Raw genomic sequence first — 17,920 nt, 5'->3', positions numbered from 1 at the left:
CATGGGGGGGTGGCCATGTTTAATATAGCTGGACAATGGTAAATGCAGCACCTGCAGCACCTCCTGCTTTCCGTCATAAAAAAACGCCCTAAATCGTACACACTGTCCCTTTAAGAAAATGCAACTTAGAATAACTAGCTCACATTTTGAAATAAACAAGCAAAACCTATGACACGAGTCATATTGTAAAAAGGAAAATTGCTGGACTGCAATCATGTCCAAAGAGGGGCCGCCAAAATCCCAATCTGGTCGAGCACCAAATGAAACCCCCTCTTGCCTCCCTTCCAGGTTTTATGTACTCTGGGTCACACTTGCGGCGACTTCCTGCGGAGGAGGGTCTCCAAAGAGGTTTTGCCAAAGCTGGGCTCCTCTCTGGCTCAGCAGGCCCCCGTCAGCGCCAAAGCCGGACCCGTCTACGCTCACACTCTGGCCTACAAACTGCAGCTGGCCGTACTTGAGGGACTGGGCTCGCTGTGCCAGAGTTTGGACCTTTGTAAGTGAACGCAACCGCATACAGTTGGACGCGTAATAGCTGGCTGGGCATGCAACAGATAACGTGCAAACGTGCATCATTTACTACATGCGTCACACCACTAGATGGCAGACTAATACAACATTACAGAGATTGAACGCTATACAGTAATTTGGAATTCATGCTTTCTTCAATAAGGTATTATAATATGGACATTTTTTAGCAAAAAAGTGAATACTTGAGTCTATGACAAAATAATTTCACATGTCCAATTAATACCTTTAAATACACACGTTTCTAGAAACAGTACTGTGAAAATGACTGGCTTTGCTCAAGGTTCAGGTAACGGCCAATCATGGCACACCTGTTGGTCATGTGACATTCATGCGTTGAATCATGATTAATTGGTCATTACCTGAGCCTTCAGCACATGCGATTTTATTTTTAGTTGACAGCAGGTCATAAAAATGTGTTTTTAATTGTAATTATTCGATGTGAAAAAGAATTTAGCTAGCAAATGTTTTTTTTTAATAGGCTAAAAGGAGGATCTAAAATGGCAGGTAAAAAAAATAGTGCCAAAGTATTGAAAATATTGAAATAAGTGCAAAAAAATATAATTGTTATTGGGACATCCCTAGTATAAACCTTGGATAGCATTTTTGTCCAATTCTTTGATCTTTACACAAAAGGCCTTTCAGGGGAAAGCATTGAAAGAAGCTAGGCAGCTGAAATTTCACCCGGTTGATGACAACACTTTTTAATGTCTCATAATGGCTGCTACAATCCTTTTTTTTATAATTACTTTTTTTTTTTTTTTTTACTTAAATTTGGACTTCAGTACTTATATCTAAATCGTTGACTCGTACTTCACTCTTTCAGCGACATGGGCGAGAATTCTCGTCGTTTAAAGTAGTAAATAAAATAATAAAATTCTCATTAAATACACTTTTTTATGGAGAGTAGCTGACGCCCTTGACTAGTTCTTATCTAATATTAGGCCATATTAGCACTGTAGTGATAACTGTGAGCATTGGATGGCAGTGTTGCCATAAATACAACACATACATTACATAATTGTAATTCTAAGGAATGGAAGTCAATCTTTCAATGGCAGCACTCATATTTACATAGACATAGCACACTATATTCTGTCGGCCTTGAAAGATGAGTGAAAATGCTAAACGTTCTGGTTGCCTTTTCCGATAATGCCCGGAACCGAAAAAGTTCATCACCCAAAGTAATCAATCTCGCCATTTTTAGACACTTCCTAAGAAAAACATGACGTACCTGGGATTGGTCGTCCGCCAACAAAAGAAAAACGTAAAAACGCGTCTTTGGGATTGGACGAGCCAAACTGATCATTTATTCAACTCGGTTATTTCGTTTTTTCTCGATTCGCTGCGGGGCTTTGCCCCCATCCCCCCCGTGCGAAAATGAGCTCGCGGGGGCGGATTTCCTGTCCGGGATTTTGCTTTCCTCCCTTTTCAATCACACAAAGGAGAGAGTGTAACCGAGCGCCGGTCGGGGAAACGGTCTTCGTCGGCGTGAATACCGATTTGGCTCGGGCTCGCCTTTGGGACGCCCGCGGCAAGCCAATTAGCCGGCCCCGGTCACGCGGCGAGCCGCGGACGCCGAGACGGACCGGAGCGCATAAATGATCAGGCCCGCGGTGGTCCAATTTCCGCCTTTTTTCATTTACCGCAGAACGAGCGGCGGCACCTGAGCGTTTGTGACTCTTGGCGCCGCGTTCCGAGCGCCCCGCTTCCGCAAAAGAAGGCGGTCACGAGTGCAAGCCGCCGCGGATAGAACGCAAGAAAAGGGAGAGAGGCGCTAGCCGAGTAATCCCATTGAAGTGGGAAATGCGAACCGCCGCTTTTCTTCTTGACGCGCCGCCGGTGCGGCCGAGGGAAATCGCCACGTTTTGAAAGGAAGCCCGTAGCGCGCCTGAGGGAAGGGCTAAAGTGTCTGTCGGGGATGGCGGGATCGGAACAGATGGGGCGGGGGGGGGGGGTCAAAATGAAGGAGATGAAAGAGCGGAAGCAAGGCGGCGCGGGGGGAGGAGGGAAAGAAAAGCCAAAAGACGGACCGCTCGGGCCGAGGCGAGATGGCGACGTGGACTTGAAAGCGCGGCGTTTGCGCGGCGGCCCGTTGCCAAAACGGGAAAGGGATGAAAGCGCCCCCGCTGTGAGTCTTGCTCCCTCAGCCGGCGCTTGAAAAATGCCAAGTCTCCAAAATTGTCCTCTTCTTTCACTGTTTCATTAGCGGAAATACGTTTTGTGTGTGTGTGTGTGTGTGTGTGTGTGTGGGGGGGGGGGGGGGGTCATGGCTTAGTATATTTAACCCTTGTGGCTTTATGTAACAATTTATGGAACCTTTGATTTTTTTTTTGATGATATCATAAAAAATCAATAGGGAAAAAAAGACTAGGGAGCTGAAATTTCTAGCAGATGATTTAAAAAATGTAAAATGTTTAAATGTTGACATTTCTACGTGATTGAAGCGGGACGCGCAAGATTTTGTGCACAAAGATAATTGTTGTCCAAATTTTGGACCATGTAAAAGCATTGTAATTACAATTTTTGAGATGGGATTTAATACGACTTATTACATCGATTTTCCTGCCATTTTTGCGACGTTCCGTCGAGCGGCCGCCAAACTTTTGTTTGCATTCTTTCCCACAATGCAAGTCAATACTCTCGCGACGTTATGGAGAAAAAAAATGGAGAACCAACATTATGCACTACAAATAAATAAACATTGTTTACATTGTAGACCAAATGCTCAAATATCCCATAATATATTCAGTAGCAAAATTTGGCGTACAAAATCAATGCCCTGCGGCGTTATGGGAAAAAGATATTAAAAGCCGTCTGTCTTTTGTTTTCCGACGCGTGTATTTGCAGCCGAAGTGGATTTAGATGTTGTTTGTGAAGCGTGCCTGCCCTACCTGAGCTGCAGACAACCAATCAGGCTGCAGCAGGCCTGCATGAGGTAAGAGCAAATCCGACCTCCGGTTACCTTTGCCCGACAGTGTCGTCGTTCTCGCAAACCAGACTGATAAAGTAAGGGAGCGTTTTAATACTTTAAGTGATATCGTACGACAAGATGATGATGATACAAAATCAATGTTTTATGTTTAGTGGGCTTTTTCAAGTTTTGTAAACCTACAACATTTATTAAACAATACACACGGAAGGAAGACAACAGACTTTAGATTCCTATTACTCGTGAGGAGAACAGACAAAGATGTGTTTGCAGATCTCCCACCACTATGAAAACACATTTTGCCCCGCCCTCTTTTTTATCAAACTCGAATCGAGTTGAAAAGAGTATAATTATGATTCAATTAAATATGAAGCCTAAATATTTTAATAAAACTACACCTTTAAATATGTTGTTTTGTTGATTAACAAACAGTTTCTGGATTTATTTATTTATTTATTGCGCCTTGTCCCCATATAAATTGCTGCAAAATTGGAGCATATATAGCACATCCAAATTTCAAAATTGGTAATTGTAAAAAATAGAACTGAAAAGCAGTGGTAAAAAAAAATAATAATCGCAAACTCGTTGTTTATAAGGCGCTTCAGGTTATAAGGCGCACTGTCAGCTTTTGAGTAAATTCAAGGCTTTTAGGTGTGCCTCATAACGCGGAAAACGCGGGACGGCGAAAGAGCCGTGTAAAATTTCGGTTCGTTTTTTAAAAAATTTTCACTATCAAAAAAAAAAAGATCAAATTTCGCCATTCGTTATTAAGTGGAAAGTCGGTGTGCGTGGTCCGCTCAATGAAAATGAAAAATCTGGTCTCGTTGTCCCCGATTCAACCCCGTGAGACATCCGGTCCGGTGAGATTCGGGGCTCGTCCCATTCCTCCAAACGCCTCCTAACGAATTTTCCGTGGTCCGTCTTTCGTCCGCAGCGTTTTCCGTCACTTGATCCGGCTGGACCCCGACGCCTCGTGGTTGACGTTGAATGAGATCCACTGCCCGTCTTCCTGGGTCCCCCCGCACCCCGACCTGCGACCCGTCCCGCTGAGCGGGATGGGACGCCCCAGGGACGAGTACTCGGACAATGTGCTCACACTGCTGAGGGAGGAGTTTGGACAAACCGGCCAAGAGTAAAACCCGTTCCGGACTCCGCCACCAACAACGGACTCTAGAATTTAAAAAAAAAAAAAATAACCAAAGCTTTTATATTTGACTATCTTTCCAATTATTTATGTCTGCCGTGGGAGTCTCTCGCTCTCTCTCTCTCGTTTTGTCTCGCTCTATCTATTTAATATTCCTAAATAATATTTTTATATTACACCAACTGACAGTTGGCGCTGACTCATTTTTGGAAGCCATTGTGACGGAATTTCATTACCCAGCTTGCGCGGCTGAGTATTTTGTGCAGTGGCAATAAAGGAAGTCTATGTGTCGATGATCGCTGTCAAGAGGATGTTTGCTTTGTCCTATTGTCTCACCTTTTACTGTCTTGTTTGTCCTCTTCCTCCTTTCTGTCAGTCAGGGTCAGTTAACCTCGACCATTTCATAAAACGCTAGGAACAAAGACAAAAGATTTGGACTCTATTTACTCACTTGGGAGAGACATATGGCAGGAATGTAACAATCAGCTTGTGATAGTGGGGGATGTAGGTGCGATTCCCTACGCTATCGGTCCATGCAATACCTGCTAAGTTTTTGTTCCCAGGAACATAACAACCGACCCCATTTCGTTCTACCTTGGAACGTAACAATCAGCTTGTGGTAGTGGGGGATGTAGGTGCGATTCCCTACGCTATCAGTCCATGCAATACCTGCTAAGTTTTTATTCCCAGTAACATAACAACCGACCCCATTCCGTTCTACCTTGGAACGTAACAATCAGCTTGTGGTAGTGGGGGATGTAGGTGTGATTCCCTACGCTATCAGTCCATGCAACAACTGCTAAGTTTTTGTTCCCAGGAACATAACAACCGACCCCATTTCGTTCTACCTTGGAACGTAACAATCAGCTTGTGGTAGTGGGGGATGTAGGTGTGATTCCCTACGCTATCAGTCCATGCAATACCTGCTAAGTTTTTGTTCCCAGCAACATAACAACCGACCCCATTCCGTTCTACCTTGGAACGTAACAATCAGCTTGTGGTAGTGGGGGATCTAGGTGTGATTCCCTACGCTATCAGTCCATGCAACAACTGCTAAGTTTTTGTTCCCAGGAACATAACAACCGACCCCATTTCGTTCTACCTTGGAACGTAACAATCAGCTTGTGGTAGTGGGGGATGTAGGTGTGATTCCCTACGCTATCAGTCCATGCAATACCTGCTAAGTTTTTGTTCCCAGCAACATAACAACGACCCCATTCCGTTCTACCTTGGAACGTAACAATCAGCTTGTGGTAGTGGGGGATGTAGGTGCGATTCCTTACGCTGCCAGTCCATGCAATAACTGCTAAGTTTTTGTTCCCAGGAACATAACGACCAACCCCATTCCGTTCTACCTTGGAACGTAACAATCAGCTTGTGGTAGTGGGGGATGTAGGTGTGATTCCCTACGCTGTCAGTCCATGCAATAATTGCTAAGTTTTTGTTCCCAGGCAGGAACATAACGGCCAACCCCATTTGGTTTTACCTTGTGGTCAGGTTGTGGTGCCTGCTTTGTTCTTAGAGCTCCAGGAGACGTTTCATCTCTTCAACTTTCTTCACAACAACCCAAATAGAAAATATTCATGTCTACCAATATACATATTGCAAGGCAAATAACAAATATGGGATAACCTATGTACTATTATTCTAACTCTTTCTACCTTCCCTTCTCTTTTTTTCTCTCTTTTTATCACTGTTTCACCTCTCACTGGATTTCTCTGTCTCCCTCCTTCCTCTCTCACTTTCTCGGCCATCTTTGTTTCAGTTCAAATGATGTCTCCTCATAAATCAGAAATATGCAAATGTGCGGTATGCTTTTTTTTATTTTACAACCTTCAGCCTATTTGAATCTGAAGGTACACATTGATACATATAAATTCCCTCGTTCAACATTGTTTGACTTGACTGTACGCATTTGTCACTCATTTTGCATTCCAAATAAACAGCTTAGCTTACAAGCTCGCTTGCATCATTATCCTCCCGTGCTAAAACAGCCCGTCTTAAAATGACTTGCTTTCCATTAGTACCGCCGACGATCTGCGCCCCGATGCCTTTTTATATATTCATTGGCTTTCAGGCTCGTAAGCGTACTGAAATAAAGTCTGGCCCTGACAAACATATCATCCATCAAACAAGGTGAACAACGTGGCGGCGGTCTCTCCTGTTATTCACGGGCGAGCGCTCACATCGCCTCGGAAATTCAATGGAGGTGGCCCGGTCCCGCGCCATTATCGCATCGCCCCTCCGGTCCGGGGGAGTCCCGAGCCTCCCGCCTCGTAGTCGCGTAATGAATGTGCGAGGCCTCCGGTGTGAGGACGACAAGGACGCCACCTTTTCTATTTAGGAGCCCCGACTTAATGTTAGCAAATGTGGCGCGCCGTCCCTTTATCTCATTGTGTGCCGCGGCTATTTATCCCCCTGCCAGCGCTGACAGCAGCACCATTAGTCATCAGAGGCAATGGAGGTGGGAGGGGCCTCTGACAAAAACACCTGCCTTCATACACACACACACACACACACACACACACACACGCAGCATTTGGATGCCAAATTAGTGTCATGTTACTGCAGAACAGAAATAGTGAAAACACAGCAAATAAACTGAGTTTAGAAATACCGAGTATAAGTGTTTCAATTTTTATTTTATACCTTCCAGAAGAATGCATACAACTACACACAGTTGTTTGAATTTATGATTATTTTTATGCCTTGAAAGACTTTAGCAATTCAATAATTGTTTTTAGTAAATAATTATATATAAATCTTGAGTAACCCCTGGAGTTCCTTCAAGTACCCCCAGTTGAGAACCACTGCACTACATGGCACTCTTAAGTGATGCAGAATTAATTTCATATTTATATTGCTGCAGCCTTTATCTTCAAATCAAGATCCCCCTCCAGTGGAGTATAAAAGTATTACATGTGCTTCATGAGGCTTCAATTTTCCATCACTGTTATTTAGGTATATACCATCATTTCTGTTTCAAGTTAGGGCATCGATCTGTGTTAAGTTGGAAAGTAGGGTTTTAAAATGGGTTATCGAGATGGCATTAGGGTTTCATAATAGTGGTTAGGGTTTTGAAGTAGGGCTTCAAAGTAAGTGTAAGATTTTAATGTAGGGTTTCAAACTAGGCTAGGATTTCATAATAAGATTGAGCATAAAGGTTTTGTAGGGTTCAAGGCTATGTTTAGGGTTTCAGTTTGGCTGTTAAATTAGGGTTTATGAAAGTAGGGTTTTAAACTAGGCTTTCAAGCTGGGAGTAGGGTTTCACTGTAATGGCTAGGGGTTTTGAAGTAGGAGAAAAGGGTTAGGGTTAGAAGTAGGATTTGAGGCTTAGGGTTTTTTAAAATAAGGTTAGGAGGGTAGGGTTAATTTAAATCGGGTTAGGGTTGGGTTAGAAGCCTTTTAAAGAGGTCTGTCTGCTTCTGATCCTTAGGGTTGGTAGTAGGGTTAGAGGGTTGGGGTAGGGTTAGTTGGGTTTGGGTTGGTATTAGGGTTAGGAGTAGGGGTAGTAATAGATTAAGGGGTTTGAGGTTTAGGGTTAATGTTAGGGTTAGGAGTAGGGTTAAGGTTAGGGGTAGGGTTAGGGTTGGGTTTGGGTTAGTATTAGGGTTAAGAGTAGGGGTAGTGTTAGGGTAAGGGGTTAGAGAGTTAGGGTTAATGTTAGGGTTAGGAGTAGGGGTAGGGTTAGGGTTGGGTTGGGTCAGTTTTAGGGTTAGAAGTAGGGGTAGTGTTTGGGTAAGGGGTTAGAGAGTTAGGGTTAGGAGTAAGGTTAAAATTAGGGGGAGGGTTAGGGTTAGGAGTAGGGGTAGTGTTAGGGTAAGGGGTTAGGGAGTTAGGGTTAAAGTTAGGAGTAGGTTTCGTGTTTGTGTTGGGGTTAGGGGATTAGTTTAAACTTGAGTAGTGTTTAACAGTAGTAGGTTGGGTTTTGAAGTAGGGTTTGAAATTAGATTTAAAGGTTAAATCGGTGTTTTAAAACTCGCACGTATAAAATCCTTCAAATACAACCTTTCAGAAAAATTGACTCAGTAAACAATGTTTGTATGCTGTTTATTTTCTGCGAGGCATACACGTTAGCATGAGCTCCAACTGCGCAGAGCAATTTACACGTTCCCGCTTATTCTCTTGACGAGCCTTCAAATGATTGCAACCGGTGGAGCGAGTCCTTCAAGTGTTCTTCGGGGACTGCTTTCTTGAATAGAGCGGAACTTTCCACAAGGTCTTGGAGGCAAAATGGGCCCCACGCTTACATCACCCCAAATATTCACTCTGTCCTGTTCGATCCCTTTGGAAGCGAGTAGCGTCCCCGCGGGCTTAAGTATGTACACAACAAGATGTTTGTTCCATATACACCAGAAACAAAATGTGGTCTCTTCAATAATGATTGACTAATTAAGCTTCATGAAGGATTGGTGATATTTTTCCGATTCCTTTAGATGGTGTTCCTGGTTTACAGAGGGTTAGGGTTAGGGTTAGGGTGCAAGCGCAGTGGGAGTGTATTGGATTTCCCACGTTTCTTTTGGAAAAAGGGGACCATCTAAAGCACAGGTGTCAAACTTAAGGCCCGGGGGCCAGAACCGGCCCGCCACATCATTATATGTGGCCCGCCAAATGCTGATTGGATTTAAGTTTCTAGCTAAACTTGCAGATTGTCATCAAAAACAACCATTTTCTGTTCCCGATCTATCTTTTGAACAGTTTTTAATCGGCCTGTGTTTTCAACATTAGGTAAACCAGCAAAAACGGCGTTTATTAGACACATGTTTTTCTATTTTTAAGTCGTTAATTTTCAGGATTTTACAGAAATTAAAGGGGTATGATAAAATTGAAGCTTTTTTTAGGCCATTTTTAGATTTATTCCGGCCCTCTAACAGACACTATAAGTACAATGTGGCCTACAATAAAAATCAGTTTGACACCCTTGATCTAGAGCATGGGTGTCAAACATACGGCCCGCGTGCCGGAATATGGCACTCAAAAAGGTTGAACCCGGCCCGCGAGATGTTTTTAAAATCAGCATATCTCCCTAACCATTTGCGCTAGCAACATCATTCCAATGGATTTCGAAATCAGAGAAGTGGAGCTTGGTCTCCATAACTCCTACATTACAATAGCTGCCATGTTTTCGAGTGTTGGGGTTCTAAAATATGTATTTAATGAAGAAATTGAAAAATCACATTGATTTTAGCTATTCGAGAAATCAATGCCACTTTGAATTATAGGAGACCTCAAAAGGAACCTAAATATTTTACTTAATTTATCTTTGTAAAGTCCTGTTTAACCCTATGCAACCTTTTAAACTCATTTTCTGAAACCTATATAGAACAATAATTATTTTAAAACGAGTTTTGCATGTTTGTTTTATTTTAAATCTCGAGTACCCCTCGAAGTTCCTTCAAGCACTCCCTTTTGAAAACCACTGATCTAAAGTTATGAAAATGATCACAAGTACTTCATGAAGCTTCGTTAGCCATTGCCCGCATCAGCGAAGCGCTGAGAACCGCAAACCCGATTGGCTGATGGGTAAATACTAAGATAAGTTCCTGAAAATGTCATTCATCAGTCTGTACAGCACTTACGGAAAAAAGCAATGAAAAATAACAAGAATAATTGCAATAAAATACAACATATTTTAGCAACCAAACGATCCTTCAGAAGGAGGCCAGGAGAAGTCATTTTTTGTGTACATTATTTCTTTGAAAAGGCTTTTAAGAAAACGACCAAACATGCATTCACTTCATGTCGTATTTTACAGTCTCTTATTTACAAAGTCGAATAGAGGCTTAAAGTTGAAAGGATTGAGGCTTTTTTTTTTTTTTAATGGCTGATGAGAAATAGAAGACCAACGTCGTTATTAAAATACAAGGCTGAATATACCAAGATTTGTTCTAAGAAAATCTCCTAAACAAAGAGCACATTCATAATTTTGTATGTACAGGATATATTTAGTAGGCGTGGCTTAGCCGACTTGATTTTTTTTTCTTCCGTCCGTGAATTGAATATAACAGCGAAGACTGGTTTCACTCATGACAAACACCGAAGCAAAGCGCGTTTACTTGTTTGTGTTTTCCGTCGCCACCAAAACACTGTTGCTTGTTTTGTATATTAGCGGGATTATGACAAAAAATGGAACGCGTGAATGGACCGTGGACACAGATGGACGTTTTGTCAAGTATGACCCACGCGGCAGAAAATTGGTCCAAAAAACATCCGAATCCGGTTGGAATGTCAAAAATGAGTCAAAAAAAGTAGGGATGAGAAAATGAAGCCTCATGAAGCACCTGTGTTATTATTTTACTCCTCTCTTGGTTTAAAAATAAGGGCTACTGCAATTACTACCATCTGGAGAACAAAAAATATCACCAGCACTTCATGAAGCTTTATTTTCACATCACTTTTATAAAGATGTCTTAAAAAAAAAATCCTCCCTTGAAGAGTCTTGCCTAAATAATTAGAAACTTATGCTAATTAGCTAATGTGTGTAAAACGCCGGGTAAAAACATCAACATAGTATATACATATTAAAAATCGGTAACAAAATAGTTTACTAAGTGCTACTTATACATGTCTGTATACAATTAAATATCATAAATGAAAAAGATGTTTACCTTTGAGTGACGTTGACTCGAGCTCACAGCCATATGCCCTAGCGAGGGTAGCCTAGCCTAGCCTAGCTTTCTTCGTATTTCTTAATTATTTCCAGCTTCGTTTCCATACTACTCATCTTCTTTTCTCTTTAACATCACTAGCAATCTTGGGACCCATGGCTAACCAACTAAAGTTTGAATTAAGTACTAAAATGCACAACGTATACCATATTGGAAGCGCTCACACGATAGCATGTCGGCATCTTAGTGACACCGTGACGTCAACCAATAGCAGACCTGCATATGAGTGACACGTTGCAGCGCAGGCAGTCTGACATCAACAGAAAATAAGAGCGATTACCGATAACGCCTGAAGAGGGAGGCAAAACAACATAAACACAGCCAACCCCACAGGTCGTGGCAGTTGTTGATGCCGTAAAGCGGGAAAAAAATCAGTAAAGAGGGTACAAAAAAAAACTTTGTTCCACTTCGTAACGTGAAAAAAACATTAAGCCAGGGACGCTGTAACCCGGGGGTCCACTGTACATGGAGTGTGCTGCGAGATTAATGTAGGGAAAAATGACCCAAAAATAATAAAAATACTGCACAAGGGTGAAAATACTAAAAGCTTTCAATTAGCCATGCTTAAGCTTTTTATGAGACGGTTGTTTTGGCACTGTTTGGGAAGTGGACCTATTTATGCACGTCATACTTTGCAATCTTAACTCATTCAATGCCAAAGAGGCGTTTTTACGTTGTTGTTTTTTTTTCAACTAGTGCAGAAATTCAATCTTATGTTAACTTATGTTTTTCAATTTTATTTCCCCAAGTATTTTGCTAAAGGACGGTCTAAAAAACAGCTGGTGGTATGTAATCTATTACATTGTGTAATTAAGTATTATAGTATCAATTTATTTGGATAATTTAATGCAAAGTAAGGATTATTTTATGCATTGGAGTACTGAAGTCATTGATGACTTTAGGTAACACTAATGAATTACCAAAGTAATTAATTCGATGTTTGATTAGTACCAGCTACTTATTAGAAACGCCTTTGGCCAAACTTGAAAAAAAAAGAAAGAAAATAGTTGTCTGGCTGCACTTAAAAAAAAAAAAATGTTATTGGGTTAGAATGAGTTAAGTTCTGCACTTGTATTTGATCTTGGGGTGTAATCAGATTACGGCACGCATCTGGGCTCATTGGAGCAGTCATTGTCGCCATGGTTACTGTCCACATCCCTCTTCCTCAGCTCCCGGCCCGCTTGGCGCCGGTCGTCGGCGGCGGGGGGAGCCCGCTCGCCCGCCTGGTTTCGGGGGCGGCTGTGAGCCAAATCCCCCTCGGTGTCATCCGGCGGCCGGAAGTTGTCGTACTGGTTGGCGGTGGCGATGTCGCTCCGGGCTACTACCTGCAGGTAGGCGCGCACGCGGTGCTGCCGCGCCCCTTCTTCGTCGCTCAGGTCCATGACCCGGCATTCGTACGTGCCCTCGTCGGACGACTTGACGCGGGAGAGGCGGAGCTTGTGGGAGATGTTACTCCCCGCGACCTTCACTACCTGGGGGCAAATGAGAAAAGGAGAACCGAATTGTATGGCGATGGGCGAATGAAGCTTCATGAAGCACCATTTTGGGGTCCTCCAGATAAGAGCTTCTCAAAGCTGGGGTTTCCGGGAGTCTGTGAAGTAATTTGGATGTTTTGGAACTGGGTTACTGTGGTTTATCTTTAACAGTTTAACAGCTATATTTTTTTGTTTTTTTGGCGCCGCCTCTGGCCGCTTTTCACAGCTAAAAAATTTCAAAATAAATGGACTATTTCTTTAGGCAAGTTGAATATTAAATTTACTAAAATATTATTTTAAAACGGGCTTGATTAGTTTTGCCTGAATACTTTTGGGATTGCTAGAAATAAATCAATCATTTAACCGTATTTTCCGGACCATAAGGCGCACCAGTATATAAGCCGCAGCAGCAAAAATCGAGCAAAAAATAAAAAATTAAAATCTTTTGACACGGATAAGCCGCACTGGACTATAAGCCGCAGGTGGTAATATGAAACTTATTTATTTTATTTTTTTTTACTGTCTAACAACAGCAACTTCCTCTCTTTAACAGACCGAACATGCCTGCATATTTAGACCCAACATTATATTTATAGAAAATGGATATTACCAACAGAATACTGCAGAGTTAAATATTAATTCAAACTCAAAATCAATACTTGGACAGCATTCTGTCTCTCGTTGATTAATTGATAGAATATTTTAGTTAATATTGCACACACTGCAAATAAATAATATATACAATCATAAATGTATAAATACACTCATATATATATATATATATATATATATATATATACTGTATATATATATATACAGTGGGCCCCCGGGTTACGAACTTAATCCGTTCAGCGGCTACGCTCGTATCTCGGATTGCTCGTATAGCGGGCAATCCAAACCCATGTTAATTCGTGAATGCATGCAACGCGCGCAGAAGCCTTAGGTGAGAACATCACGCTGTATACATATGTTAATATTGAGTCACATAATCTACTGTACAGTTTCATTAAATAACAAATACAAAGGAATAACGACTTTTACCTTTGGTAAGATGTGACTTGAGCTGAGATAAGCAGAAGTCTACACTATAAACCAGACATGCTATTGGTCTTACAGTGTCACAGTAACTTTTTCAGTCAGGGTTTTCTCTACTTCCTTCCATCCCAACCAGCTGTGCCATCAAGCTAGATAAAGGCGTTCGGCCAATAGCATATCGGCACTTCTGTGATTGACGTGTGATGCCGGCCAATAGCATCTCCGTGAGTGAGACCGGGTGACCTTAATCGACCAATAGCATATTGGCGTCTGACTGATACTGACTGATACTTATTGGCACGTTTTTTTAAACGGTTGGAATGTATTGACATCTAATTGATTAAAACACATTTAAACCTGTGACGATTCTTTGTCCTGCAATCGGCACACTTAATTTCATGTCAGCTGTTTTTCCCGACGTGAATTGAGCTGGGTGGAGGCGGAGGGGAGGGTGGGTGTGTTGTATTAATTAGGCACCATACTTATAGCTTATTCGAACATTAGTTCACTCTTGGTTTCAACTCACAGTATTGCAACAAGGGCGCTGTCCCAAAGCATGTCGGGAGGTTGCCGTCTAACATGACATGCAGTTATGTAAAACGACCATTAAACAGCACTGAATTTCCACCCGTAAAAGGATGCAGAGATTAACGCTCAATGCCAGCACGTCAACGCAAATAGGCTATTGGTCTTACAGTGTTACAGTAACTCTTTCAGTCAGGGTGCAAATCACGGAGATACTAAAACATCATCCTCTTATTTCTTCCTTTACCGCTGCTAGTAATTTTAGAAGCTATGTCTAACAGATAAAGTTTGCAAAGTCTTCACAACATTCCGTTTTTCACTAATATTCTCTCCTTCCTTCCATCCTGTCCCATCAAGCTAGATAAAGGCGTTCGGCCAATAGCATATCGGCATTTCTGTGATTGACGTGTGACGCCGGCCAATAGCATCTCCGTGAGTGAGACCGGGTGACCTTAATCGACCAATAGCATATTGGCGTCTCCTTGACTGACTGATAATTATTCACACTTTTTTTTAAACGGTTGGAATGTATTGACAATTAATTAAAAAAAAAAAAAACATTTAAACCAATGACAATTCTTTGTCCTGCAATCGGCACATTTAATTTCATGTCAGCTGTTTTTCCCTTTAGCTGTACAAACACTACACTTAAATGGTAATATATTTAGACACCGTGAGTGAGACAGTCAGTGTGACGTTGTAAGACCAATAGCGTTCACGTTACCGCCATAAGTACCTGTTAATGATTGTAGATGACGCAACTGCTGAATATGATAACGCAGTTAGGCGAGAACATTTCTACATACTCAATGGCTGGTTTGTCGGAATGCTCGCAAGACGAAAAGTTGCTCGTAAGCGGAGGACAAAAATCTCCCTGATCCACGCTCGTAAGGCGAATTGTTCGCAAATCAGGATGCTCGTAAGCCGGGGGCTGACTGTATATATATATATATATATATATATATATATATATATATATATATATATATATACAATGTATATCAAATTTTCACATCACAAACTTTTATGCAAGATCTTATTCAAGTTAGACCGTTTTTATATTTTTAATAATATATTTTAAAACTCTTTTTGAGCACATTGATTCCCATCTTTTCAGTTCTACTTCATTGGTTCATAGTAAAAAATATTTTTAAAAAAAACAGCAGATAAGCAGCACTGAACTATAAGCCGCAGGGCTCAAATCATGATGAAAAAGTCGCGGCTTATCGTCCGAAAAATACGGTAAATAAAACGTCTCGTATTTCTTTTTCATTAAATTGATTCAATTCACCGAGAAATGATTGAAAAACCAAATTGGGGAAAAAATATTTTGGGCCCAGATCCATAAAGTTCTACAATGGACTACTCTCCTGTGCCAAATGACTATTTTGTAAAAGATCAATAAAGCAAGCGGTGGAGTCTTTTGTACACTTGACTGAACACAAATCGGGCTTCGGTTCCCGATACGCTCCTCTCGCTGCGCCAAGTTACCGTGGCGACCACATCACGGTAAAATGATCTTCCCGGCAAGCCCTTTGACTTCATTTGTGAGAAGAAGCCGTTAAGTGGCCGTGAAGACCGCGGAAGACGCCGAGACCTTGTTGCTGCCGTGGTTGCGTAATGCTTCCAGTGCCCCCCCCACCCCACCCCAAAAAAAACAAACAAAGAAAAAGTCCCATCCCTGAGTGTGAAATAGGATCAGCAACAGCGGCAAATCAGCCGGAACAAGAAATGTAAATGTAATCAGAAGTGGCTCGCTGCCTGCGGTAATCGTGGAAGATTTTTAAACAGCGGCTTTCACAGCAGAGATGCTGTTAACTCACACTTATCTTTGTAGCGCCCTTTGTCATTTCTTCCTCCGGAGATACCTGGGAAAAAAAAAATACAAAGTGTAAGGATGAAGATTTTTTTTTAGAAGATGAGTGATGGATTGAATCAAACAATAATAATAATAATATGACATTATTAACAATTACAATCATTTTTATCCATAAATCCATTTTCAGCCTCAGTAGGGTAGCAGGCTTGCTGTTGCCTATCCCAGCTGACTTCAGGCAGTAGGCGGGGGACATCCTCAACTGGTTGCCGGCCAATGGCGGGGCACAGAATGACAAACAAGCATTCACACGTCCAATCACACTTCAGGACAATTTAGCGTGTCCGATACACCCGCCGTGCATGTTTTTGCCGTGCAGGCTCGGGGAGAACATGCAAACTCCACACAGGTAGGCAGAGCCAGGTGGATTTCAACTTGGGTCCCTGAATTGGGAGGCGGGGGTGCTAAACAGTGCGCCACCGCCTTTTTATTATTATTATTAAGGTTATTGGTTAATGCATAGGTGGGCATTTTTCTGACTGCATTTGAACACGTCATATATCAGCAACTTGAAAAAATCCTTAAATTTAATGAATTATTCCGTTTTTTTCCTGTATTCTTTTAAATGAAGTAAAAAATACAGATTTTTTTTTTCATTGCAGTATTGAAATGAAGCCTCATCAGCCACTTGTGATTTTATTTTACTCCTCTAGATGGCACTATTGGTTTAAAGATGCAGTGGAAATTTGGTGAATTTCCATCGCGCTATGCTTTATCTTCAAACCAATTGCATCATCTTGAGGAGTAAAAAAAAAAAAAATCACATGTGGTTCATGAGGTTTCATTTTCCAATCAATATTTGCGATTTGTGATGTTTTTTTTCTCCTCTAAGGTGGCACACTCGGTTTAAGGTTGCAGAAGAAATTTTGATGCATTGCCCTTCATCTTTAAAACAATAGCACCATCTAAAGGAGTTTAAAAAAATCACAAGTGAGTCTTCAATTTCCCATCACTAATTCAGACTTTTGTTTTTTTTTTAATGTTGTCACCTCATTGGTTTTCCACGGCTGTCTGTCCGTCCAGTCCATATGGTTGCGGATGTACCACCACTGGATCTCCAGAGAGTAGGAGGGCATCCCGGCCCCCCTGAACGAACAGGCCATTTCCACATCTTGACCCCTCTGAGCGGTGACATCGTGAGGCACCTCCGTAAACATGGCTGCACGCAAAAAGTGACTTCAGATTAGTGCCCGTCATTTACAACCAAAGAATATGGAAGACGCTATAAATGTGATTCTTATAGGTAGGTTTCAAGTCTAACCTTGAAATATAAATCTGGCATATAAATGGCCTTTAAATTGTCCCCCACGTTTTAATGTGCGAAGTTATTTCCCAGTTGAATTGAAAAAAAAAATCATCACTGTAGCACCTGCTCATAATACGCTGACATGTCTGTGAGGGCTTAAAGTATTTGTCTCCAACTGAAACGTGTTGCTCATGCTCAAATACCCGCAATGCGTACTTTTCCTTACATATACCTCTATATATCAACTACAATAGTTTGGAATTTATTTATTTTAGATTTCAGAAGGTTTAGGTCGATACTTATGTACTCAAAACATAAATACATAAATACACCACTCGTCTTTGCAAGATGTGAATGCATATCTCATTTTATATACATATTTTATATACATATTTCTTATTTTAGAAGCAAATATACAGTACATGTTTGTATTAAAGAGAGGAGAAAGAATTTAAGGTAAAGTGAGCTCGAAATGTAAAACCCAAGAAACGCAT

At 41.5% G+C, this 17,920-nt stretch overlaps 2 protein-coding genes across 2 annotated transcripts in view; one reads left to right on the top strand and one right to left on the bottom strand.

Annotated features, from left to right (window-relative positions):
- The window catches only part of tti1 (TELO2 interacting protein 1), a 17,713-nt gene extending 11,160 nt beyond the window's left edge, over positions 1–6,553 (top strand). The window contains exons 12-14 of the mRNA XM_088408915.1: positions 289–493; positions 3,376–3,463; positions 4,392–6,553. Of these exons, the coding sequence (XP_088265041.1) occupies positions 289–493; positions 3,376–3,463; positions 4,392–4,593 (495 nt within the window). The 3' untranslated portion in view covers positions 4,594–6,553. The remainder of the gene's footprint in view (positions 1–288; positions 494–3,375; positions 3,464–4,391) is intronic.
- Positions 6,554–8,634: 2,081 nt separating this feature from the next.
- vstm2la (V-set and transmembrane domain containing 2 like a) overlaps positions 8,635–17,920 on the bottom strand; it is a 35,955-nt gene continuing 26,669 nt past the window's right edge. The window contains exons 2-4 of the mRNA XM_088407425.1: positions 17,170–17,339; positions 16,128–16,172; positions 8,635–12,741 (exon numbers count right to left, since the gene is read on the bottom strand). Of these exons, the coding sequence (XP_088263551.1) occupies positions 12,367–12,741; positions 16,128–16,172; positions 17,170–17,339 (590 nt within the window). The 3' untranslated portion in view covers positions 8,635–12,366. The remainder of the gene's footprint in view (positions 12,742–16,127; positions 16,173–17,169; positions 17,340–17,920) is intronic.

The sequence above is a fragment of the Hippichthys cyanospilos genome, chromosome 2 (genome assembly GCF_059441005.1).
Source record: "Hippichthys cyanospilos isolate Australia breed blue-spotted pipefish chromosome 2, RoL_Hcya_1.0, whole genome shotgun sequence".
In the NCBI taxonomy this organism is placed as follows: Eukaryota; Metazoa; Chordata; class Actinopteri; order Syngnathiformes; family Syngnathidae; genus Hippichthys; species Hippichthys cyanospilos.
This window is presented reverse-complemented; position numbering and strand designations above follow the sequence as displayed.